The sequence below is a fragment of the Macaca thibetana genome, chromosome 6, assembly GCF_024542745.1.
Source record: "Macaca thibetana thibetana isolate TM-01 chromosome 6, ASM2454274v1, whole genome shotgun sequence".
NCBI lineage: Eukaryota > Metazoa > Chordata > Mammalia > Primates > Cercopithecidae > Macaca > Macaca thibetana.
Window position 1 is genome coordinate 86886082 of NC_065583.1, and position 26820 is coordinate 86912901.

At 37.1% G+C, this 26820-nt stretch overlaps 2 protein-coding genes across 8 annotated transcripts in view; one reads left to right on the plus strand and one right to left on the minus strand.

The window, feature by feature from the left end:
- Positions 1 to 11169, minus strand: part of SLF1 (SMC5-SMC6 complex localization factor 1) — a 77053-nt gene extending 65884 nt beyond the window's left edge. For all 4 annotated transcript variants that reach the window (XM_050794289.1, XM_050794287.1, XM_050794288.1 and 1 more), the window contains exons 1-4: positions 11047 to 11169; positions 1941 to 2054; positions 1702 to 1777; positions 97 to 337 (exon numbers count right to left, since the gene is read on the minus strand). In XM_050794289.1, the coding sequence (XP_050650246.1) occupies positions 97 to 337; positions 1702 to 1777; positions 1941 to 2054 (431 nt within the window). In that variant the 5' untranslated portion in view covers positions 11047 to 11169. The remainder of the gene's footprint in view (positions 1 to 96; positions 338 to 1701; positions 1778 to 1940; positions 2055 to 11046) is intronic.
- Positions 11170 to 11202: 33 nt separating this feature from the next.
- KIAA0825 (KIAA0825 ortholog) overlaps positions 11203 to 26820 on the plus strand; it is a 475219-nt gene continuing 459601 nt past the window's right edge. For all 4 annotated transcript variants that reach the window (XM_050794274.1, XM_050794276.1, XM_050794275.1 and 1 more), the window contains exon 1: positions 11203 to 11318. The gene's annotated coding sequence lies outside the window, so the exon portion shown is untranslated. The remainder of the gene's footprint in view (positions 11319 to 26820) is intronic.

Sequence of the window (26820 nt, forward strand, 5' to 3'; positions counted from 1 at the left end):
TTGGGCTAATAATTGCAAAAAAATACAGAAAGTACTCATACAAATCAAAATTATTTTCTCACGAATTGCTTTAGCTTTTATGTAATTACATCCTACCTTATAAGAGAATCACTTCGCTTATCAGTTCTAACAAGGAGGACAACTTTCCATCTGTGGAAGGCTCCTGGAGCACCAGTGCGTTTCAGTTCTTCACGCCACCTTTTAGGTGCAGATTGCATTTGAGGTGAATAACGGGAATCTTTTTCAATTTTATATCCCCATTCATAAGTTGTTTCATCAAGCCATCTGCCACTTTTGGCACTATGAATTATATAGTCCTTGGTTAGTATCCACTTTCCTAGAAAGCAAATGAGCTGTCAGTCACAAAGGAATTTTGGTTCTGATAAATGATAAACAACGAAGATCAATTATAAAATAAAAGTCAACCTTTTTCAAGATAAGACTCTTAAGCGACACTGCTAACATTATCTTTGAACTATGCATTTTGGGGAAATTTTTTGATAGTGAGAGGCTTACAATATCACTGAACACTGTATGTAATCTTTTCCATGACAAATAATTGTAATTCTAAATATAATTCCATAGTTATAACTTAGTTATAATTATAGTTTCATTTAAATATAATTCTAAATTACAATTCTATAATTCTAAACATAAATCTAAAGCTTTAAAATCCAAAATAAAATGTGGTATTACTTGAATTATTATTACTATCATTATTCACTATTTTGGGTTAGATTTATATTCTTCCTCCTATGCTAACAGCTTTTCCAATATTGTTCACAGCATTATTACTCTGTAAAACAAATTTATTGAGTTAAGGAATTTTTCAGGTCATTTTATAACTTTTTTTTTTTTTTTTTTTTAAGAGATGAGATCTCGCTACGTTGCCCAGGCTGATCTTAAAACTCCTGGGCACAAGTGATCTTTTGCTTTGGCCTCCCAAAGCGCTAGGATTACAGGCATGAGCCTCCGCACGCAACCAACAGTTTCTTTATCTGGGCATCAATGATCTTTTTGAACACTATGGACAATGTATGTTTTCATTTGTAAAGTTAAAAACGAATGCAAGTGTTTTCCTTGTAAGTTAATCTAAAAAAGGATAAATTCACCCAAGTTACACACACTTTTTTTTTTTTTTTGCAATCAGTAGACTAATGATATGTTAGATCAATCACAATACAGAAAGCTATAAAAATAGAGAAAGCTATAAATTACAAAACGATACAGGAGAAGACTAAGTCTTAATTTGGATCTATAGAATTTAATATCTTAGAAAAATAAAATAGTATGACCATTGTTTCATAATATAGATAGAAGCAGCAGAGAGAGAACAAAAGCACTGACTGTATCAAATGACAGATGAAAGAAAACTTGACTGAAAACAGCTGAGACTTTAACAAAAGCTTAAGATTTTGACATTTTGTGCCAGTCTTTTAGTTAATGTATTTTTTTGTCTTATATAAAACACACTAAATCCTTGTTGAGGTAAATATTTTTGCCTATTTAATACATTTTTCATGTGTTACAGAATTTTACTCAGAAGAATAAGCAAAAAAAAAAAAATTAAATATTTTCAAAAAATATCAGAAAAACACATTGAGGTTTGATATATAAATATGCTATCTCTCCAGAGAATAAAATACTTTTTCTTTAACATGAAGATTGTTTTCAAAAGTTGGGGGAAGACAGTTAACTTACCTGCTGCACAAGCTGCTAAAAATTTTTCACTCTTACATAGGCGTTCAGCTATAAGATGTGTACAATTTTTGTATTTCTGGAGGGAAAAATCCACATCAAGAAATGTTACTAAAGACTGCCTTTATAACACATTCTTCTTATTGTTACAATATCAAGAAGGCATTTTATCATTGTTAGGCCAGCATTTTAATTCTAGTTATTTTTCAAATATACCTTGAACATTTTGCTAAGTTTCTTACCTCACTCTTAATAAAAGTGCAATCTAGTTTTAAAAGTAATTTGACTAGCGCTTCTTTTTCTTCCATCTTAAATCCTGTCATTTGGATGATATGCTTTGGGGCACCATCTTCCATCTAGCAAATACAAACGTACAGAAGATAACATGTTAAAGATATTATTCACAGGGTTGACATCATTATTTTTTCTTAATTATGAGTACTAAAAATAAACTATTAAACATATAATGAATTAAAGACGTTAGGCATAACTCTTAAAACAATGTTAAAATTACTTACATACGATAGAAACTAGTTTTAAAAGTTATCTTCTCAAAATGTGGCCTTAAAAAAGTGAGGGGTTTTTTTTCTTTCTGATTTGAACATTGAAAGTCTGGATTAATACATTACTTGACACTAAAACACATTGATGAATAAATATTCTTCCTCAGAAAATGACAGAATGTTATACAAATATTGGCATAATAATGTTATACAAGCTTCATTTAAAAAGTATTGTTGGGCCGGGCGCAGTGCCTCATACCTGTAATCCCAGCACTTTCGGAGACCAAGGCAGGCGGATCACGAGGTCAGGAATTCTAGACCAGCCTGGCCAACATGATGAAACCCCACCTCTACTAAAAATATAAAAATTAGCCAGGTGTGGTGGCAGGGACCTTTAATCCCTGCTACTCAGGAGGCTGAGGCAGGAGAATCGATTGAACCTGGGATGCAGTGGTTGCAATGAGATGAGATCACACAACTGCACTCCAGCCTGGGCGACACAGTGAGACTGCATCTCAAAAATAAACAAACAAACAAACAGAGTATTGTTGGCCGGGAGCGGTGGCTCATGCCTATAATCCTAGCACTTTCTTTGGGAGGCCAAGGCGGGCAGATCACCTGAGGTCGGGAGTTTGAGACTAGCCTGCCAACATGGTGAAATCCCATCTCCATTAAAAATACAAAATTAGCCTGGCATGGTGGCACATACCTGTAATTCCAGCCACTCGGGAGGGTGAGGTGGGAGAATTTCTTGAACCCAGGAGGCAGAGGTAGTGGTGAGCTGAGATCGCACCATTGCACTACACAGCCTGGGCAACAAGAGCGAAACTCCATTTCAAAAAACAAAAAAAAAAACTACTGTTGTTCGCTAAGAGCTTTTGAAACTTACAGACAATGAAACAATCAGATTTTATACTCCACAAAGACTTTAAAGCCTCTGTGGACAGATATTAAATATGTACACGTTACCGGAGAAGTGAATAGAACTCATGGTCTCACAGCATTTATATCCAATAATTTAGTAAAGTGTGTACACATAATAATCCTGGATCCTATTTGCAATCTATATTTCTTAACTTTGCTATATATATATGTTAATTTCATCATTTACAAGGTAAACTGAAAAATCACTTTTTTTAAAATCTAAGTTTATTTTCATAGGGACCCTCAATCCATATTTTAATGTAGTTCACAAAAAGTACTTTGTGTTTAGGGAGTACATAACTCATAGAATTTCTCATCAGAATACAATTTTATTTGTTTACATGAGGTTGAACTGGAGATCTAGATAGCATCTTAGAGAAAAATCTCAATCTTTTCACAGACAAGGAAAGCAGGGACTAGAGAAATCAGGGCAATTTTTCATTTCCCTAACAATTTGGTCATCATAGCTATGGATTATTAATATTTAACTAATGTCATAGCTAGAATAACAACAGTAGCTATTTTCAACAACCAAAGAAACATGACTTCTTTCAATACAATTACAAGTAAACTTCAAAAACTGTAATGATTTGAGCCCATAACTAATAGCACACAACTGGTAAAGTGAGAAACATTCTTCACAAAAGTCTGCTTTTAAAGACATATAAATACAACATATATAAAGGTTAGGATTCATTTAAGAGTAAAAATTGAAAGAAAGTCTCAATATAAACAATTTAAAGCATTACTCAGAAGTGAACTTTTATTTCCTTGCTTAGAGTTTTGAAGAGGAGGAAGTTCAGCTAGGGTAACTGCACTCTTAGTTTTTCTCTACCCTTCATCACTCCCCATTTCGTTGGAGAAGCTCCTTGAGACAACTAAATGGATATGCTTTGCTCAGCCTATCTGCATATTTGCAAAGAAGGTCCATATCGATGCTTTCTGACACATCCTAAGGAGCTGCCGGTAGTAGTCCTGCACTGCCTGTGTGGGTAAGTCAATTCAGAGGCTATGTACTAAGAAGCACACTATGGTTCCATATCAAAACCACTGCCTTCTTGCAGAAGGATGAGGGAAAAACAAAACAAAACAAAAACCATCATCTTCAAAACAATGTTTACTCAATAAAAAAGCTGATATTTCAACCTCAATTTATCTGATTTTTGCATTTCTCAACTGGCTGCAAAAGGGGCAAAGAGGTACAATGTACTTTAACCCTCTAAAACTCAGATACAGAACATAAGAAAGTGCCTTAAAGATAAGGCTCTCCAATGAAATAAATGTTTTTATTAAAAAGTTACAGGGATTTGGTCTAGTCAGTGTAAAATTTTTAAGTGCACATACTAGGGATTGGTCTCTTATGAAAAATTAATCATATACATGAAACAGTTTCATCAGTAAATAAATTAAGCTTCTTGTATAAGGAACCCCTTACTGTATTAATCATACATTTTTTTTTTTTTTTTTTTTGAGATGGAGTCTCGCTCCGTCGCCCAGGCTGGAGTGCAATGGCACAATCTCGGCTCAGTGCAAGTTCTCCTCCCCAGTTCACGCCATTCTCCTGCCTCAGCCTCCCGAGTAGCTGGGACTACAGGCGTCCGCCACCACACCTGGCTTTTTTTTTTTCTTTTTTTTTTTTTTTTGAGACAGAGTCTCACTCTGTCGCCCAGGCTAGAGTACAGTGGCGCTGTCTCGGTTCACTGCAACCTCTGCCTCCTGGGTTCAAGCAGTTCTCTGCCTCAGCCTCCCAAGTAGCTGGGATTACAGGCACATATGCTTTTCCTACTACTTGTATATTTTTAATGTATTTTAGAGTTTCAAGGGCTATTTAATGGCTATTTCAGGAATATTGCCAAAGAAGTTTGAGTGGTTTTAAAAAATCTAAAATCTTGCCTGATTATTCTAAAAACTGACACAAAAAAACTAATGTTAAGTAATCGGAATATACAAAAAATAGTAAAAAAATTGTTATAACACTGTTACCCAAAAGAGTTTTATTTAAAGTTTGTCCTTTAAATTTTATTATTCTGCTTTCTCAGAATTAAGTTATACAGAAATAAAGGAAACATATCCTACATTGCTGTTTCCAGATCATGTTAACAGCTATTTTACAATTTGAATATTATTAACAACGTAACATTTTAATGTATTCTGGTTTCAAGTATAAATTATTAAATTATTTGGATTTATTGGAGTTAGTGTGTAAAGCAAAGTTTTCATCTTAAACCATATGGTCTTTATAATAAAATAAATACGATGGAAATAACCCACTTTGTATATTTAACAGCATTTTCTGTCAAAACAAGAGCCCATAGTAAAATGAAAATAGGACTAACTGCATAATAGCAGAAATCAGGAAACCCCTTTAAAGCAATTTATTTCCTTTGAAAATGATTAAATATGAAACTGAAATTAAACATGCAGAGGAAAGGGAAGCAGGAAACAAAGGTGAAAAAATAGAATTTCCTGATTCAAACATTATCCGTAAACTGTGCATGTTTAAAAACAAATCAGAATACAGGATATTCTAGTCACAAGTTTATCAAAAAAACTGAGCTATTAGCTAAACTTTAACAGAATCAGGAATCCCAGTGATGGCCCAAAATAACTAGCACAGTTTTATAACAGTTTTCTACAATAAAATTATCTCCTTGAAACAAGAGAGTTTATAATACATTTAGTAATGCTTTTCTACAGCACATGATATGACAAGTGAATGACTTGGATTATAGGATCTAATTCATGCAGTTACACAGGAAAACTGTATATGTAGGAATAAATATAAACATGTATAGATATATTGATTGATTGATTTATAAAATTCATGGTTTGACGGTTCTTTCTGACCCTGCAGGATTAAGAATACAATAAACCTGATATGTCAATGAAGCCAAAAAGAGCACTATAATTGATTTAATACATATCAAACCCAGACAATTAAAAATCCTTTAAAGTACAGTCAAGTTTAGTGCAAGTGATATGTCTGGGGTAGGGAGGATCAAGAGCTAACTTCTAGAAGTCTTCCAGCACAAGAAGGAAAGTCAATATACCATAATTGTACCAGTGGTTATTTCTAGAAAAATTAAAGATCTTTATAGAACTAATGGGGGGTGTCCCTTGGAGCATTCATACAGAAGATACTGTCCTAACACCAAAAAATGGAGGGGGGAAAAAGCAAAAAAGACAGCATGACTTTTTACAGTTAAAAGTTTTATCTTTACTGTCAAAAAAGTTAAAATTATATGACATTCTTAGTTATGAGAAAATGTCCTTCTGTAGTAATAATTAACATCTTATAGTAATTAACAAAAATTAGTTACTTACCTTGAACAATAAAATACAACTAAGGAGACAATGACTGTAAATAGAGTTGGCCTTTACGCATAGCAAGCAACTGTCTCTGTGGTATGGACTTTCCCAAAATATCTCCCACATGGGCCTATTCTTGATGCCTGAAATTCCTTTGTAGTTGATGCCAGTCCAAAATGCAAAGAAAACCTATAGAACTCTTCATCTTAATTAAGAACACTATTTATTATAAACTAGCCTTTTAGGTCCTTTGAATTCTTTATAGTGTAACACATAGCTAGAACATGTTTGAAGAACATGTTGAAAATTGAGCTCAGAGACAAGGAAAGACAGGAATACAGATATGAATACAAAAGTGGTTTCAGAGGCAAGATGAAAGAGCAGGGTACAACCCTTGGGAAAAAGTGGAAGGTGCTACAAAAATGAGAGGCAGGGATGCATAAATAGGGTTTTATAAGGAAAATAAGGATAAACCTTTCCCTACTCTACGTTACATAGGGCTGGTTATAAAAGAAACCAGCCCTACTTATAAAAGAGAAGTAATCTTAGAAATAAATTTTATGGTATCATTAGCTAAAATAAATATTTAAGACAATAAAAAACTTTGATTTATATATTTTTATATATAAATATATATTTGTATTTAAGAACTAAAATTTTCCCCCCAAAATAACCTTACAGACCTTTCAATTTTAACATCCACTTATAGAAAATTTGAAAAATACTACAAAGTATACACAAAGATTAAAATCATCTCTAATTCCTTCAGCCTGTAATACCATTGTTAGCACTGGGGAGGGATGTTGACTTTTAGGTTTTATCTGAGTGTAAAAATATATATATAACAAAATTTGGATATTACATTGTTTCATATCTTCATTTTTATGTAATATTATATTGTGATCATTTTTCCCTGCCACTTAATACTCTTCATGGTTTTAAGGTCATATTATGAAAACTAGTGGTTTCTTAGTGTTTGTTATTTTGGTGAATTCTTTTGATTTTAAACCTACTTCTACAGCAAACTAAGGAAAATTATTTGACACTCCCCTCATCTGAAAAGCATATACCCAGCACGGAATGCAGTCAAGATTTTTGCTCTGAATTAAAGAGTCTGAAAAATTTTCGTGATTTCTCTTATTCAAAACATTTAACTGGGAAAGTAAACAAATAACTGTTAAAACTGAAAAGGGTCCAAGTGTTGGATCTCTGTTTGAACCAATATTGCAAAAGGCAGACACATGTCACAGTACTTACACTGTGTGTGTAAAATACTGTTTGGCTTTTAACTACAAGTGACGTTCAGAAATTCTGGCCCCTTTAGGCCTAGGAGCCAAATTAGGCCCTTGGTTTAGTATCACTCAGCTGGTCTTCGGACTTTTTTTTTTTTTTTAAAGACACAGTGTCTATTTCCTGCCCCATCCTTCAAAGACATAAGAGAGAGATGCACACACACGTGTGTGTATGTATAAATATTATTTGACAGAAGTATCCAGTGATGAGACTTGAGGGCTGTTCTTACTTCCATGGCATTATTTGGGAAAGAAGCAGGAATTAGTCCCTCTGATGACAAATTTAGCACTAGAAGGAAGAAACAGAACAAGCAGCAAAGTGAATATGGTGAGAAAGAAATGAGAAGCTTAGGGGAACATATGGAGATGTCCAATCTATCCAATACTGTACAAGGCACGGGCTGGGCAGATGTTAACTTAGGGATGAAGGAGTCCTTAAGGAAGCAAGCTGGTCAAGAGATGAAAGGTTCATAAAAAGAATAGATGGACAGTAGATATTGGTTAGCCATAGAGGATAGAAGTCAAATGTGCTTTGGTATCCTAGGAAATTTGGTTTACTTAGGAAGAGCATATGTCTAAGGTTGAACAAGCAGGATTCAATTTTTACTGAGGACCTACTGTGGTTTATACACTTCATAAATGTTAGCTCATTTCCTTCTTCACAACATAAGTGCTATTTATTTTTCTTGTGCAGATGAGGATACTGGAAAATCTGAGTGATTAAGAAACTACTTCAAGGGTACACAGCTAGTAAATGGTAAAAACCAGATGCACAGATAAGTCTTTCTGCAAAAATTATATGCCTTTTCTACAACACCAAGCTGAAAAGAACTTCAGAACTTAGTCTAATACTTTTAACAACATTATAATTTCATAAAGCAATCTACTTTCAGCTAACACAAAAGAAAGATACATTACGTGCAACGAACAGTACAAGGGTGGGAAGACATTTAGAACAGCAATATCATTGAAAAAATTTAAACATAATTATAAATTATTTTCAGTAAAATAACACTGTCTAAAATTTCAAAGCATTTCTAGAAACAATCTGAAGAGTGCTCTTTTGGTCTAATGAGAAAGTTTTCATTATTTTCCCCTCAAAAGTGATTTGGTATCAATCAATCATTAGAGTAATTCATACAACAAAGCCTTTCTTCCTCCTCAAAAATAACCAGTGTGTTTTAAATTTCAAAGTCATTTTGACAGAAAGTATGAATTAAATGAACTTAAAAGTTCCAGAGTTATTTTACTTTTAAGCAGTAACATGCCCTTATAAGGGCAGAGATAGTATACAGTACATTATACAGATGTATTTTCTATTAGCATATTCAAAGGGTCAACTACAAGAGTAACAGATGATGTTTCATTTTAGTTACATTTTTGAGAGAGTTCGTTTTGTTTAGGATTTATTATTCAAAGCCAACACAGAATTTTTTATTTTACTTTTTTAAAATGTTTAAATGGTGAAAACCCTACTTTAGGGTAATATAATCAAGATACATATAATAAGGAAAATACTAATAAATAAAGCTATACTACTGGTTTCCCAAAACGCAATGTTTTTGAACATCAGTGGAAATTGTGGATGCTTATTATGAAATCTTAAGAGTTCCGAATTTTGATTATGAAAAGTAACCACATTTGATCATCTTTTCAATGACTTTCAGGTGATACACGCTTTATGCTTTAGGGAAGCAAGAAAATGTTAGGTCATGTAATTCAATTTTACTTAACGCATAATAAAATCTGGATTTAGAAAACAGAATAGGGGTTTATTTGCAGTATTGAAGGTTAGCTGTCTTTACAATAAAATTGACTTAAACATTCAAGTATCTGCACATCCTAGTTCCTTTAAATTAAGAATACTCAAGAGTTACCCGGTGGCTCACGCCTGTAATCCCAGCACTTTGGGAGGCCGAGCCGGGCGGATCACTTGAGGTCAGGAGTTTAAGACCAGCCTGGACAACATGGTGAAATCCTGTCTCTATTAAAAATGCAAAAAATTAGTCGGGCGTGGTGTCGCACACCTGTAATACCAGCTACTCGGAAGGCTGAGATAGAAGAATTGCTTGAACCTGGGAGCCGGAGGTTGCAGCCAGCTGATATGGCGCCACTGCACTCCAGGCTGGGCAACATGTTGAGCGAGGCTCTGTCAAAGCAAGCAAGCAAGCAAGCAAGCAAGCAGGCAAGCAAGCAAGCAAGCAAAGGAAAGAAACAGTACAGGATAGGACAGGACAAGAAAATAAAGAAATTTACTCTCTTATATAAATCCACCTCATACTAGCAACTTATTTGAACACCTGCAATAGACGTAATCAAACTTTCCAATAATGAGAACATCCTGCACATCCACAGATATTTTCAGGAATTGAGGCACAACGGTATAACATAAACCAAAAAGTCCACAAGGCGCATTGTCCGGCACACATAAATTGTAAATTCAGTTCAAATATTCATTCCCAGTATTTCAACAACAACGATTTTTTAAATAAGAAAGTCATTCGTCAAAAAAGAGGCTGGTGCCTCCAAAACAAAGCTCCATCTAACTCCTGAGTCAAATAATGATATGAAGTACCCGAGACGGACCAATTTTTTTCTTTTTTTGTCAATATTTAATCTGAGGCTTTGGAAGTGGAAGAAATCTTAAAATAGCCACTAGTCTTGTTTCCAGCCTTCAGGCAGCTGAAATGTAATCCCCAGGAATACAGACCCTCCCTTCAGGGAAACGTGTATGTGTGTATGTTTGTGTTTAAAGGCCTATAGCAGTCAGAGATAGGATCACTGCCGTTTTAGTATATTTTTTAAAAAAATTCTAATAGAGAGGAAAGAATGACACAATTTTCTTCGTCACAGGAAGGTGGGCCTGGGGGATCCCAGCCACCTTCGCAGACGCTAAGTTATGGAAAGCAGCCAAAACTCTGTATCAGGATGAGGCTCCCCATGGGTTCTATGGAAACGAGAGACGCGGGGGGCCTAGTGCCTTCCAGGCTGCGGGCCGAGCTGCAGAGCTGCGCAAGCAGGAGCGGGGGAAGCGGCTCAGCCCAGTACTGCAGACAGGCGCTCGGTGGCAGTCCCCGCAGCGGCACGGGCGAGGCGTCGCGGGGTCTGCAGCCGCAGCCCACCAATTCCGGCGCCGAGAGCGAAGTCGGGAGAACTGCGGCTAGAAAGCGCAAGAGCCGCCGGACACCGCTGCCGCTCACCCCAGCCGCTCCCTTCCTAGCCTTGCAGCCGGTAGGCAGAAACTTCGGAGGTACAGCCCGGGGAGGAAACATCCCCATAGAGACAGAATACACTGTGTCTTCCTAGCTGAGCCCCTTTACCTTCCCGGCCGAAGTGTCTGGGATGCTTCCTTCGGTGGCGGCGGCGGCAGGGGCGACGACTGCCGATGCAGCACTCAACTGCTTCACTAATCCGGGCTCTGGGAAATAATTTCCCGCCGCGCGCTAGGCAGCCCCGGAAGCGATAGTACCATTTCCGGGTGGTTGTCAGTGACGCTCTGGAGCCGTCGCCAGGGTGGTAATATCTGGTGCCGAGCTTGAGTCTGGCCAGCGAGTCAGGCTCCTGCTAGATCAGCACCGGAGGTGGAGGACTGGTAAGTGATTTTACTGGGTTTTCTGCTGGGTCTGATATTAATGGCTGGCCGGGGCTCTGTGCAGCATTTTGGCCAGCCGGAGAAGTGAGTGGGCGAGGGTTGAACCAGAAGGAGTCCCCATCCAACCCCGTGTCGCTTGACACCCAGTGCAGCTGGAGAAGGCCCTGGGATCCCGGCTTACCGTCTCATCCACTCGCAAAATCTGTCTCCAACTTGGAACTCGACCTCGGGTCACCAAGTGTCCCTGGGCGAGGCCGAAGACACCGTGTACCGTGACTCGGCGTTGTGCCGAGTTTCTCTGCCCATGATCAACGAGTGTCCTATCTCCCATTAGCAGCGTTTGGCCACTCTCGATTCCTGAGTACTGTTTCCGTAGTTCTGGGGTGCCGTGCCTGGAAGGCAGGAAGTTGGCTGAAGAAGACATCTTTTACAAACATTTGGGAAGTGAGATGGGGAGGTTCCTTCCTGATTTAGAATTAATTGAAGGTTCCTCCCGCCATTTGAATTGGGTGACAAGAACGGTCTTTGTTTTCCTGGCTGAGACGTGAGAGAACAAGCCTGTAATTTCATGCTTGGGCATTAGATGCATTTTTGGAAAACAGTGACCTGTAAGTAGGTGCGCTTTCAGAAAGGAATGCTTGCGCTCTGCCCCAGGCTTTGTCGATAATGAAGGATTCAGGAGAATTGTGGATGGAGGTCTGAGGTAGCCAGAATAGTTGTAAAGAGAAATCGCTTCCGACAAAGGGATAATGTGAGGAAAGGTGCTCATTTAAGATTTGAAAGATGTGATGTAGTGAACCTTGGCGACTTCTCTTAAGTAATGCAATTTCTTAGGTAAGTAGTTTTCACTTGCCACCTTGTGTTTAAATAATTACCTCCCCACCAACCCCCCGTAAAAGGCAACTGTTATTTTTTCAAAACAGTCAGTTCCCAAAAGAGTTGTAGGTACTATTGCATTTTTCTTTATGTATTGCATAAAAACATTTTCTTTATCGGAGCATACCCATAAAGAAAAATGCAGTATGTTCAATTCAAGGCCCCTGTTACACTAGGCCAGTGCCTTCTTACATTTTGAGAATAATGCAGCCAAACCATATTTAGGATAGCACATTGATTTTCTAACCCTGTTGGTTAATAATTCAACAAACTTATAATCTCCCCATTAATCCCAATTTTGACATTTTGTTGAATCTTGTATTTTTTGTTTATTTCTCCAGTTGAAAGTATTATAAATTACTTCAGGGATACTGTATATTTTATCTGTACAACAACTAGTTTTTAGAGGCAGTGATTTATCTCTATTAATTGTTCTTGAATGTAGCCAATCATTAATACCCAGAGTAGATACTGTCTGCCAGGCACTTTACATTTATTATTTTATTTAATGCTTAACAAAATCACAAAAATTGTATTATTTCTATTTTGCAACACCTTTTATACTGAGACTCAAAGAGGTTGTGATTTTCCATAAATTATACAATTAAATGGCACAATTAAAATTTGAATCCAGTCTACCTTACTCTACATTTTGGCTCTAAACTGTGCTCTATACCTTTATAAGTAAACATAATAGCATCATTATTTTCACTCCCAGGTAAAAATGGATAGCTAGTATGTCACATTCAGAAATCAAGTGGATAGCAAAACTTGAGGATAAAAGGGACTTCAGGGATGTGTTCATCACCATAAGGTAATTTTGACATGTAAATCATGCAGTTTCTTTACTGCCTTTATCCTTGGCCAGTTTTATTATCCTTATTCAAATAAATGCCTATACTGTACATTGTCATAACACGTGGGGCAAATACAGAAGATCTGGAGACCATCAGCAAGCATATTGGTGACTCTGAGTCCACAGTATCAGCTAACTATCTCTTTAGGCAGCTTTTCACACACACATTTGTATACATGTATATTTGTGTGTGTGTGTGTGTGTGTGTGTGTGTAGGGAGAGAAAATGAGTAAATGAGCACAAATTCATAAAATTGAACTCTGTAATGATTTATAAGGAATTATTAGCAAAACTGTGCTGTTCTACTCACACAATCCTCAAACAGATGGGGATTATCACATAGTTTCAGGGAATATGCTTAATTAAACCTGCCCATCCCAATACCCTATTCTATTTAGAGAAATAGAAATAGCCTAATTTTCAGAGAATTTATAAAAATTTAGTTGAAATGACCGATACTAGAAATGACATAGAACTTAATTCTAAAGAATATCCTGTTTTACAACTATATAGGTATAGCTAGCCTCAAATACTAATGTGTATTTGATTACATTGCATTGACTTGTAGGCAGATCTTTGCATTGACTTGTAGACAGATCCCATAGGCAGATCTCAGGGATATTTTGCTATCAAATTTCAGTGCTTATGAAGGTTGAGATTATGTCTGTTTTATTCATCATCTCATACCCAGCATCTAGCACTGTGCCTGGCGTGTAATAGGAGCTCAATAAATAAGTCAGGAACCATGACTCATGACTGTAATCCCAATACTTTGGGAGGCTAAGGCATGAGGATTTGAATCCAGGTCCTCTAAATTTTGGCTCTTTTTACTGTGTTCTATACTTCCTCTAATAAATAAACATAGCTTACAGTGAACTATGATCACACTACTGCACTCTAATCTGCACAACAGAGTAAGATCCTGTCTCTAAAAAATAAAAAATAAACATTTATTGAATGAATGATTCCTTTTTAAAATGTTATTTATCCACTGAGAAGTATTTGTACATTTTTTAAAGGATTTACCACATAAATAAATATTTATTGTTACTCACCTTGACCCTGAAATACAGTGTCCACTCCACACTCATTCATAAAAGGCAATGTGCTGTTCTGTAAAGACGACTGGACTGTGAGACAGGAGATGAGAAAATATCTAATATTTTTTCTGTGTTTATTCTCTGCTATTCAGTGTTAAATTACTCCTCACAGCACAATAGGTAAGTATTATCCTCCTTTTACAGATACGAAAACTGAGGCAAATATAAGCTTTGTAAATTGTCCTAGGTTACACATAGTCATTAAACACAGCTATAATTTGGATGAAGGCCTGTGACCCCAAAAGTGATCATCTTAACCACTTTGCTATACAGCCTCCAGTTGAATTTTTAATCCTGGATCAGCTGCTAAATGTGTGCAAAAGCAAATTTATTTCTCTGGGTATCTTGTTTCTCATCTATAACATACAGGAGTTTGATGGATTAGATTATCTATAAGGTCCTCCTACCTCAAAAATCCTCTGACTTTAGTTGACTCCCAAGTATTATCTGAATATAGCAGTTCTAGTGTGCCAGAAAACCCTCATCAATTTTGATGTGTTTCATATGAGCTTTTATATGTGTTCACGTCTTCCACAATGGTGGACACAGAATCATGTTGTTGCAATAGGAAGAATAGAGTTAAAAAAAATCACAGTAATGCTTTTTTTTTTTTTTTTTTTAAACCAGCTATGACACTACTAAGTCACTGAACCTTTGTGAGCTTATGTTTTCATGTGTAAAATGGATCCATAGGATTGCTGTGAGGGTTAAGTGAGTTGACATATAAAGCCTCAAACATGTCTGATACACAACTGCTATTAAATAAATATTGATTCTTTTTCTTGCTCAGTCTTGCAAGGATAAAAGATTAGTGGATATAAAAATGCTTTATAAATTAGACAAAGGTGAAGAATTTTTTCACTTAGAGTCTACTAGGAGAGATAAAGTTATATACAAAAATAATTATATGTGGGGCAATTCACATACATCATTGAACACAAAGCATGATGGGAATGCAAAGAAAAGAGATTTTTTTTTTTTTTTTTTTCCAGGAGGTCAGATGAGGAAAGACCTCATAAAAAAGGTAATGTTGAGTTTGTGCCCTATAGGATGGTAAGGATTTTGGCAGGGGAACAAGAGGGAGAAGTGTTCTACTGGAAGATTCAAAGGTGTCAGAAAACAGAAATAGTACCTAGGTCTCTTTGGATATGTAAGATGGATGAAGGCTGGTAATAAAGCTAAGGTAAAAAGCTGAGCTTAGGACAAGCTGTAGATAACTGTGGGCAAGTTAAAGATGTTAGGCATTTAACAATAAGCAATCTGTGTGTATAACTAGGATGGGGTGGAGGATGGAGTTGGCATTTGTTTTCTTTGTTATGGAAAAATGCCCATTTGTTACAGAAATATTAGAGTGTTAAAAATATGCCAAAAAGGAAAGAAAAAGAAAGAGTGGCCCATGATCCCACCACTCAGAAATAACTTATGATTTTTCTCTGTATTATTACAGATTTTCATATATGTGCTTTTAAAATAAAAATGAAATAATACTATCTATATTGTCTTGTGACCTGCTTTTTTCAATGTGCTACGCCGTGAATTTTCCCATGTCAGTAAATTTGCTTCTATAAAATAATATTTAGGGCCTGCATGCTATTCAATTTTATAAATATGTAAAAACTTTTAAACTGACTTCTTTCTGTTAAGTAATAGTACAATAAAGATTTTTATAGTAAAATATTTAGACATATTCATATCTATTTTCTTATTACAAATTGTAGAAGGAGAAATGGTGACCCACGGGTTATGAACACATATAATACTACATGTATTACCATATCAATCATATTTTTAATTTAAACTTGGTGCAAAATTAATAAGGTATGAAAGGGTATATAATGAGGCATTAGCCGCCCTCTCACCTTGTTGTCCTCCTGATTCACAGCTAGCCCTAATAGCACCTTGTGTGATTAGAAAAGGGCACCCCCTTCTGGAGGATCCGTAACTCTTGGATATATAGTGTGTAACTGATGGTACTTTTTTTTTCTGTACCTGTGCACAATGTGCAGGTTTGTTACATATGTATACATGTGCCATGTTGGTGTGCTGTACCCATTAACTCATTTACATTAGGTATATCTCCTAATGCTATCCCTCCCTGCTCCCCCGACCCCACGACAGGCCCCGGTGTGTGATGTTCCCCATCCTGTGTCCAAGTGTTCTCATTGTTCAATTCCCACCTATGAGTGAGAACAGGAGGTGTTTGGTTTTTTGTCCTTGCGATAGTTTGCTGAGAATGATGGTTTCCAGCTTCATCCATGTCCCTACAAAGGACAAAATTGATAGACCGCTAGCAAGACTAATAAGAAGAAAAGAGAGAAGCATCAAATAGACCCAATAAAAAATGATAAAGGGGATAATTGATGGTACTTTTGTAAGGATTGGAAAAAGGCACCGTTTTCTCTGTGGCAACAGCCCTGCAAGGACACATGGCTGGGCCACCAAAGTATGGGCTGGATTCAGCCCCTACTCACCTCCCTAGATTGAGTACTTTTGTGACAGGTACTGCACCTGGCCTTTTTGACTATTTACTTTCTAAAAGCCAACACTAAGGCCAAATGCAGACTTTGTTAAAATACAGAAGACAAGGTTGGCCGGCACAGTGGCTCATGCCTGTAACCCCAGCACTTTGGGAGGCCAATGCGGGCGGATCTCTTGAGACAAGGAGTCCAAGACCAGCCTGATCTGCATGGTAAAACACCATCTCTACCAAAAAAATACAAAAATTAGCTGGGTGTGGTGGTGGGCACCAGTAATCCCAGCTACTCCTGGAGTCCGAGGCAAGAGAATCACTTTAACCCGGGGGACAGATGTTGCAGTGAACTGAGATCATGTCACTGCACTCCAACCTGGGTGACAGTGAAAGATTCTCTCAAAAAAAATACAGAGGACAAGGTCAAACTTTAGTGCATCCCTTGAAATACATACATTCCGTATAAAAAGTTTTAACAAATATAAAAGCTCAAAATGATACAATGTCATTTTGACTAATTAGGCAATGCAGTATAATATAAACAACTGAATTCAGAGAGGATCTGGAGTTGAGCTTAAACTAATGAATATATAATGATAGCCTTGAAGAAGTTACTTAAATTCTCTGAGCCACAGTTTCTTCATCTGTAAAGTGGTAATACTGTCAACTTTATGGGTTTACTAGGATTAAATGTAATAATGTGTGTAAGTACACAGGCATCAGAAAAAAATTATCAAGGGTCTGTAGTATTGTTTTTTATTTTTAATAAACTCATTGTTTTAAAATAAGGTCTATGGCTCCAACTATGAAGTCAAACAGACTTGGATTCGAATCCCAACTCTGTCACTAGTTGTATGACAGAAAGTTACTTTTCTACTGTTTCATTATTTGTAAAATGGGAATAATGATGTCTTCATAGGCCTTTCGTGAAGATTAAATAAAACAATGCACGCATAGAGTTTAATATTGGTGCCTGGTATAGTAAGGCACTTTATTTGTTCAAATTCCCCAAGAAACAGATGCCAAGAGGAGATTAGATGTACAAGATGTTTATTGGGGAAACTGCTTGTGAAGAATAAAGGAGAGGAAGTGGGAGTAGGAAAGAAATGCCTTTAGGCCTCAATGCACGTCCGACAGCCTAAAAAGAAGAGAAGGAAGGAAGAAAGAAGAGTTGAGTAAGAATACAAAGTGCTGCACTGTTCTAAGAAAGCTTCAACTAGGCCAGTGCAGAGTTCAAAAGCCGAAGTCATATATTAGAGGAATCCCATGTTGCCACGGTATTCAATGTTAGGTATTAGTAAAAATGATCAATAGTTGTCATATGCTAAAACTTACAAATATATTTGAATTTCAAATCTTGAATTTTACTGCCTGTTCCACCCCCTCCTGCCCTCAAGAAAAGTATAATCCCTACTGCCAGTCATTGATACTAACATTTGAGTCATATGTGCTTACATTATCTTCTTATATTTTAGAATACAGTTTTGTTAGCCAGAACAGTTAGGAATCAAAACATCTGTTCCCAATAACAGTTTAGAAATGCAAACATTAGCTAAGCAACTGATTTTTGGCATCACGTGGTTAAACACACACTGTTGTCTAAATTTCTAAATTCAGGTAGCCAATTAAATATAATGTAAATTTTTTTTTTTTTTTTTTTCTGAGACAGGGTCTCACTCTGTCACCCAGCCTGGAATACAGTGGTACATCACAGCTCACTGCAACCTTGAATTCCTGGGCCCAAGGGATCCTCCCACCTTGGCCTCCCAAGTAGCTGGGGCTACAGGTGTGCGCTACTATGTAAAAAAAAAATTTTTTTTTTTGTGGAGACAGGTTCTCGCTGTGTTGCCCAACCAGGTCTCGAACTCTTGTACTGAGGCAGTCCCCCTGCCTTGGCCTCCCAAAGTGCTGGGATTATAGGCATGAGGCACCATGCCCGGCCTCATGCCTGTAATCCCCGTATTTTGGGATCCATGGTTAGAATATTAGCCTAACACTTAAATGTCTATTTGCCTCTTTACCAAAGATACCTCTGTAGCCACAAAGGTAAAAATATAGTTTCATAGGATCCTTCCCCCCAACCCCCACCACCTTTTTGTTGTTTTTAATAAGTAAACGTAGAGATCCATAATTTCAGTGCTTTTCAAATGACAGGTTATAAGCCATCAATTTGGTGAGTCATAGCCTGTATTTTTGTTTCAGATACATGTGGTTTCAGGATTGGGGATATAAAATGTATTTGTTACTGGGAAACACAGCTGAATTAGAAAACAACTAATTTAGATTAACTATTATACACGAGGAAATGAAGATTAAAGAGGCGATTTAACATAATGGATAACTCAGGAAACATGTGACTTGAACCAGAGGCTAGGTCTTAAGAATCTAAATTTAGGGCTTTTTCTTTTTATCATGCTTCCTGGAAAAGGTCTTGTTTGCTCTACTTAGTAGGGCATACAGTTATTCCAGTTGAGTAATATGGTAGTGCTTTGCTGTCACTTTTGTTATGTGTTTGCTAAGATTTACCCAAAAGATCACTTCCCTGACCCTAGCCATGGGGTATCAAGGAGGTTGTACAGCTGCAGTTGTTTCTAGCAGCCAGCAGTTATGCCACACTACCAGTTTACTGTCCGTTTTCCTTCCAGGGAGCACAGCTAATTCAACACTTTAGAGTTTAAACTGAGCAGTGATAGGAACTCATTTTGAAGAGCATTATACTGAGGAGGTCTGAATTTTTGTAATACAGACGAATATTTTGTGCTTCATTGTGTCATAACTTTTTTTTTTAATCTTTTTTATTTTTTATTTTTTTGGAGATGGAGTCTCACTCTGTCACCCAGACTGTAGTGCAGTGGAACTATCTCGGCTCACTGCAACCTCCTCCTCCCAGGTTCAAGCAATTCTTCTGTCTCAGCCTCCCGAGTAGCTGGGACTACAGGCACACGCCGCCACGCCCAGCTAATTTTTTTTGTATTTTAGTAGAGAGGGGATTTCACCATGTTGGCCAGGCTGGTCTCGAACTCCTGACCTTAAGTGATCCACTTGCCTTGGCCTCCCAAAGTGCTGAGATTGCAAGTGTGAGGCACCACGCCCAGCCATTGTGACATTTCTTTACCCATCTTCCTTGACTTTTCAAACTTCAGCTCATCAAATATTTTTCATTTAAAAAATGCAAGTTTTGTGTATAATCACGTAACAATGTATTCCTTTAAATTTTTTCAGATATATCATTCTTTCCTTCTCTAGCATATATTCATGCTAGCCATCAGAAATGCTCATGGCAGTTCAGTTCTTCCAAGGTGATCCAGTCTGTCCTCTGCTGTTAAGAGCTTTCACTGGGAAGGAATTTAGGAGTGGAGCTGGTTGTAAATGGGGACCGTCTAGGCTCTGTTTCTGTGTTGCTTTCTTTTTTTTACTTTTTTTTTCGTTTTTGAGATGGAGTCTGGCTCTGTTGCCCAGGCTGGAGTGCAGTGGTGCAATCTTGGCTGACTGCAATCTCCTCCTCCCAGGTTCAAGCGATTGTCCTGCCTCGGCCTCCCACTTCTGCCTCGGCCTCCCACTCCTGCCTCAGCCTCCCGTAGGCTCTGTTTCTATGTTGCTTTCTGTACTCTGGTATCCTTTAGTGCTGCCAGTGCTTATTCTTTTGATTAACTTTACTTGGTAATTACCTTTCTAAGGCTTTCTCATTTGTCTAACTCAGCAGTTCTCAAACTTTTGGTCTCGGTAGTCTTTTGTACTCTTAAAAATTACTGAAGACCTCAGCGAGTTTTTATTTATGTAATTATATTTACTTATATTTTTTGTATTATAAATTAAAATGAAATATTTTTGAAAATACTTATTTCAACAAACCACTACATATTAACATAAACAGCTTTAAAGAAAGCTATATTTTTCAAAACAAATTTTAGTGGAAGAGTGGTATTGTTTTATATTTTGCAATGTCTCTTCAATGTCTGGCTTAATAAAAGAGAGCTGAATTTCAGATCTGCTTCTGCATTCAGTCTTTGGTGAAATATTGTTTTGGGTGAAGAATAAGCAAAATCTAACCTTACACATGTATGTAGTTGGAAAAGAAGGGAGTTATTTAAATGGCCTTTTCAGATAATTGTGAATATACTTCTTTGATCACCAAAATTTAACAAGTGGAATTTTATTAAAATTTAGTTGCAATATAGAATCTGAAATCATATCAGTTTATTTTGGGCACACTATTACATTAAAATCCCTTGGTCTATTTTGTACTTTGAATAAATCCTTTACAAATAGATGATTCTGTTACATAATGTACCAGCCTTTTGGAAAATATTGATTCATTGAGGTATGCTGATTTTTTAAATCTTAGTAAATTTCATTATACAATGTTAAAAATTCCCATTAGTTAATATCACCAGTAGTCTCATCAGAAGAATCTTGTAGTATTGGAAAACTGTCCATCTGACAGTATACAAATTTTCCAAAATTTCTAATTTTTGCTTGGAAAGCTCAAATTTTATCATTGACAACAAATATGGTCTGATGTTTTCATTGAAGTTCCACCCAATTTGATTAATTTTGAGAAAATATATAGTGTATACAAAGGTTAATAAAAGTATTAATAGTAATTTTTGGCCTGGTACAGTGGCTCAGGCCTGTAATCTCAGCACTTTGGGAGGCAGAGGTGGGTAGATCACTTAAGGTCAAGAATTCAAGACCAGCCTAGCCAACATGGCGAAGCCCCATCTCTACAAAAAAAATTTATATATATACACACACACACACACACACACACACACACACACACAAATTAGCCAGGTGTGGTGGCATGCACCTGTAATCCCAGTTACTTGGGAGGCTGAGGCATGAGAATTACTTGAACTTGGGAGGTAGAGGTTGCCGTGAGCAGAGATTGCAACACTGCACTCCCTCCTGGGCAACAGAGTGAGACTCTGTCTCAATAAATAAATAAATAAATAAATAAGTAGTAATTTTTACTTCCTATCAAAGACATAAGCAAACCTGGCACTATTCTGAGTGTGTAACGGTGAAAAAAATATAATGAGTACTGTGGTAGGCAGGATAATGGCCTCCATGAGATACCACATCCTAATCTATAGAACCTGTGACTATGTTATGTTACATGGCCAAGGGGAATTAAGGTTACAAATGGAATTAAGGTTGCTAATCAGTTTACCTTAATATAGTGAGATTACCATGGATTATCCAAGTGGTCTCAATGTAATTACAAGGGTTCTCAAAAGTGGAAGAGGGAGGTGAAAAAGAATTCTGAATAATGCAATGGGAAAAAGACAACCCACTTAGCTAGCTAGAAAATGGAGGAAGTGGGCCACAAGTCAAGGAATGAGGGCAGCCTCTAAAGCTGGAACATGCAAAAGAAACAATGATTTATCCCCAGAATCTCCAAAAAGGAATGAAGCTCCGCTTACCACTTGATCTTAGCTTTGTGAGACCTGTTTCAGATTTCTGACCTAGAAAACTGTAAGATAACAATTTTGTGTTTTTATGCCAATAAATTTGTGGTGATTTATTATAGCAGCAATGGAAAACTAATATAACTTTTTGTTTTTTGTTTTGGAGGCAGACGCTCGCTCTGTCGCCCAGGGTAGAAGGCAGTGGCATGATCTTGGCTCACTACAACCTCTCTCTCCTGGGTTCAAGCTATTCTCCTGCCTCCGCCTCCTGAGTTACTGGGATTATAGGCGCCTGCCACCATGCCCAGCTAATTTTTGTATTTTTAGTACAGGTGAGGTTTCACCATGTTGGCCAGGCTGGTCTGGAACTCCTGACCTCAGTGATCCACCCGCCTCAGCCTCCCAAAGTGCTGGGATTACAGGCATGAGGCACCGCACCCAGCCTGATTTCCTAAAGTGTCAAAGATTTTGCACTTTCAGTACAAATGTCAATATAGCAAAAATGACATATAATATTTTATCGTTATGAAAATAGTTTTGACGTTGCAAACCACCTGAAAGAATATCAGGACTCCCTCAGAAGTTTGTAGATTATACTTTGGGATCTCGTAAATAACTTCATAATTTCTCCGTGCCAGCCACTAGCCTGGGAAATGGGATACAAAAGTTAAGAAGATACAGTCTTGTTTTAAGAAGATTATGTAGTCTGGTGGTTGAGAAAGTGATATGGTTTGGACATTTGTCCCCTCCCTCCAAATCTCATGTTGAAATGTTATCCCCAGTGTTGGAGGTGGGGAATGTTGGGAGGTGTTTGGATCATGGTGGTGGATCCCTCATTAATGGCTTGGTGCCCTCCATGTGGTAATGAATTCACTTAAAGAGTTGGTTGTTTAAAAGAACCTGGTACCTCCTCCCCCTCTCTTGCATGTGATACACAGGCTCCTGCTTTGCCCTCTGCCATGACTAAGCCTCCTGAGGCCTCACCAGAAGCTGAACAGATGCTGGCACTGTGCTTGTACAGCCTGCAGGACCATGAGCCCCCATTTTAATGGGGTTGTTTGTTTTTCTCTGGTAAATTTCTTTGAGCTCCTTTAGATGCTGAATATTAGATCTTTGTCAGATGCATGGTTTCCAAATATTTTCTCCCATTCTGTAGGTTGTCTATTTACTCTATTGATAGTTTCCTTGTCAAAAATCACATGCTTGTAGATACATGACCTTATTTCTGATATGGGGCTCCCTATTCTGTTCCATTGGTCTATGTGCCTGTTTTTGTACCAATACCAAGCTGTTTTGGTCACTGTTGCCTGTAGTGTAGTTTGAAGTTAGGTAACACAATTCCTCCAGCTTTGTTCTTTTTGTTTAGGATTACCTTGGTCATTTAGGCTCTTTTTTAGTTCCACATATGTTTTAAAATAATTTGTTCTAGTTCTGTGAAGAATGTCATTGGTGGTTTGATAGGAATAGCATTAAATCTATAAATTACTTTGGGCAGTGTAGCCATTTTAATGATATAGATAGACTCTATCCATGAGCATGGGATGTTTTTCCATTTGTTTGTGTTTTCTCTGATTTCTTTGAGGACTGTTTTGTAATTCTCGTTGTAGAGATCTTTCACCTCCTTGGTTAGCTGTATTTTTAGGTATTTTATTTTTGTGGCACTTGTGAATGGGATGGCCTTTCTGATTTGGCTCTCAGTTTGGTTGTTGTTGGTATACAGGAATGCTGATGATTTTTGTACTTTAATTTTGTATCCTGAAACTTTGCTGAAGTTGTTTATCAGCTGAAGGAGCCTTTGGGCTAAGACTATGGGGTTTTCTAGATATAAAATCATGTCATCTGCAAACAGATAGTTTGACTTCCTCTCTTCCTATTTGGATACCCTTTGTTTATTTCTCTTCTCTGATTGCTCTGGCTAGGACTTTCAATACTATGTTGAATGGAAGTGGCAAGAGAGGGCATCCTGGTGCTAGTTTTCAAGGGGAAACTGCTTCCAGCTTTTGCCTATTCAGTATAATGTAGGCTATGGGTTTGTCATAGATGGCTCTTATTATTTTGAGGTGTGTTCCTTCAATACCTTGTTTATTGAGAGTTTTTAACATGAAGAGATGGTACATATTATCAAAAGCCTTTTCTGCATCTATTGAGATAATTATGTGGCTTTTGTCTTTAGATCTGTTTATTTGATGAGTCACATTTATTGATTTGAGTATGTTGAATCAACCTTGCATCCTGGGAATGAAGCCTACTTTATCATGTTTCATAAGCTTTTTGATGTGCTGCTAGATTCAGTTTGCAAGTATTTTTTTGAGGATTTTTGCACTGATGTTCATCTAGAATATTGGCCTGAAGGTTTTTTTGTTTTTTTTTTTCTGTGTTTCTGTCAGGTTTTGGTGTCAGGATGATGCTGGCCTCATAGAATGAGTTAGGAAGAAGTACCTCCTTTTCAATTTTTTGAAATAGTTTTAATAGAAATGGTACCAGCTCCTGTTTGTACATCTGGTAGAATACAGCTGTGAATCCATCATCTGCTTCTGGGCTTTTTTTGGTTGGTCAGCTATGTATTGCTGGTTCAGTTTCAGAGCTCCTTCATATTCTGTTCAGGGATTTAATTTTTTGTGGTTCAGTCATGAGAGGATGTATGTGTCCAGGAATGTATCCATTTCTTCTATATTTTCTAGTTCATGTACATAGAGGTGTTTATAATATTCCCTGATAGTTGTTTTTATTTCTGTGTAGTCACTGGTAATATCCCCCTTATTATTCTGATTGTGTTTATTATTTCTGATTGTGTTTATAATCTTCCCTCTTTTCTTCTTCATTAATCTGGCTAGCCATCTATCTATGTTTTCAAAATTTTTTGAAATCCAGCTCCTGGATTTGTTGATCTTTTAAATGGCTTTTCTTGTCTCTGTCTCCTTCAGTTCAGCCCTTATTTTGGTTATTTCTTGTCTTCTACTAGCTTTGGATTTGTTTGCTTTTGGTTCTCTAGTTCTTTAATTGTAATGTTAGCTTGTTAACTTGAGATCTTTCTAACTTTTTGATGTAGGCATTTAGTGCTATAAATTTCCCTCTTAACACTGTCTTAGCTGTGTTCCAGAGATTCTAGTACATTGTATCTTTGTTCTTAGTTTCAAAAAACATTTTGATCTCTGCCTTTATTTCATTATTTACCCAAAAGTCATTCAGGAGCATGTTATTCAATTTCCATGTAATTGTATCATTTTGAGTGTTTTTTGTTTGTTTGTTTTTGACATGGAGCCTCATTCTGTCTCCCAGACTGGAGTGCAATGGTGCAATCTCAGCTCACTGTAACCTCCACTTCCTGGGTTCAAGTGATTCTCCTGCCTTAGCTTCCCAAGTTGCTGGAATTACAGGTACCCATCACCATGCCTGGCTAATTTTCATATTTTTAGTAGAGACAGGGTTTCACCATGTTGGCCAGGCTGGTCTCAAACTCTCAATTCCTGACCTCAGGTGATCCACCCACCTCAGCCTCCCAAAGTGCTGGGATTACAGGCATGAACCACCATGAGTGAATTTTTTAGTCTTGACTTCTAATTTGATTGTGCTGTGGTTTGAGAGACTGTTATGATTTCATTTTTTTTTTTTTTTTGCATTTGCTGAGGAGTATTTTACTTCTGATTATGTGATCAATTTTAGAGTAAGTGCCATGTGGCAATGAGAAGAATTTATGATTCTGTTGTGTTTGAATAGAGAGTTCTGTAGATATCTATCAGGTTTATTTGATCCAGAGCTGAGTTCAGGTCCTGAATATCTTTGTTAATTTTCTGTCTTGATCATCTATCTAACATTGTCAGTGGGGATATTAAAGTCTCCTGCTATTATTGTGTAAGAGTCTAAGTCTCTTTGAAGGTCTCAAATAACTTGCTTTATGAATCTGGGTGCTCCTTTATTGGGTACATATATATTTAGGGTAGTTAGCTCTTCTTATTGAATTGAGCCCTTTACCATTATGTAATGTCCTTCTTTGTCTTTTTTTAATCTTTGTTGGTTTGAAGTCTCTTTTGTCAGAAACTAGGATTGTAACACCTGCTTTTTTCTGTTTTCCATTTACTTGGCAAATTTCTCTCCATCCCTTTATTTTGGCCCTATGTGTGTCATCGCATGTGAGATGGGTCTCTTGCAGACAGCATACAATTGGGTCTTGGTTCCTTATTCAGCTTGCCACTCTGTGTCTTTTAATTGTGGCATTTATCCCATTTACATTTAAGGTTGATATTGTTATGTGTGAATTTGATCCTGTCATCTTGATGCTAGCTGGTTATTTTGCACACTTCTTATGTGGTTGTTTCGTAGTGTCATTGGTCTGTGTATGTTAGTGTGTTTTTGTAATGTTTGGTAGTGTTTTTTCCTTTTTATATTTAGTGCTTACTTCAGGAGCTCTTGTAAGGCAGATATGGTGATAACAAATTTCCTCAGCATTTGCTTGTTTGAAAATGATCTTTTTTCTCCTTCACTTAGGAAACTTAGTTTGGCTGGATATAAAATTCTGGGTTGGAATTGCTTTTCTTTAAGAATGCTAAATATTGGCCCCCAATATCTTCTGGCTTGCAGGGTTTCTTCTAAGAGGTTCACTATTAGTTTCATGGGCTTCCCTTTGTAAGTGACTTTTCTCTCCTGCTGCCTATATTAGTCAGTTCTCACGCTGCTATAAGGACATACCTGAGGCCGGACGCAGTGGCTCACACCTGTAATCCCAGCACTTTGGGAAGCCAAGGCAGGTAGATCACGAGGTCAGGAGTTCAAGACCAGCCTGGCCAAGATG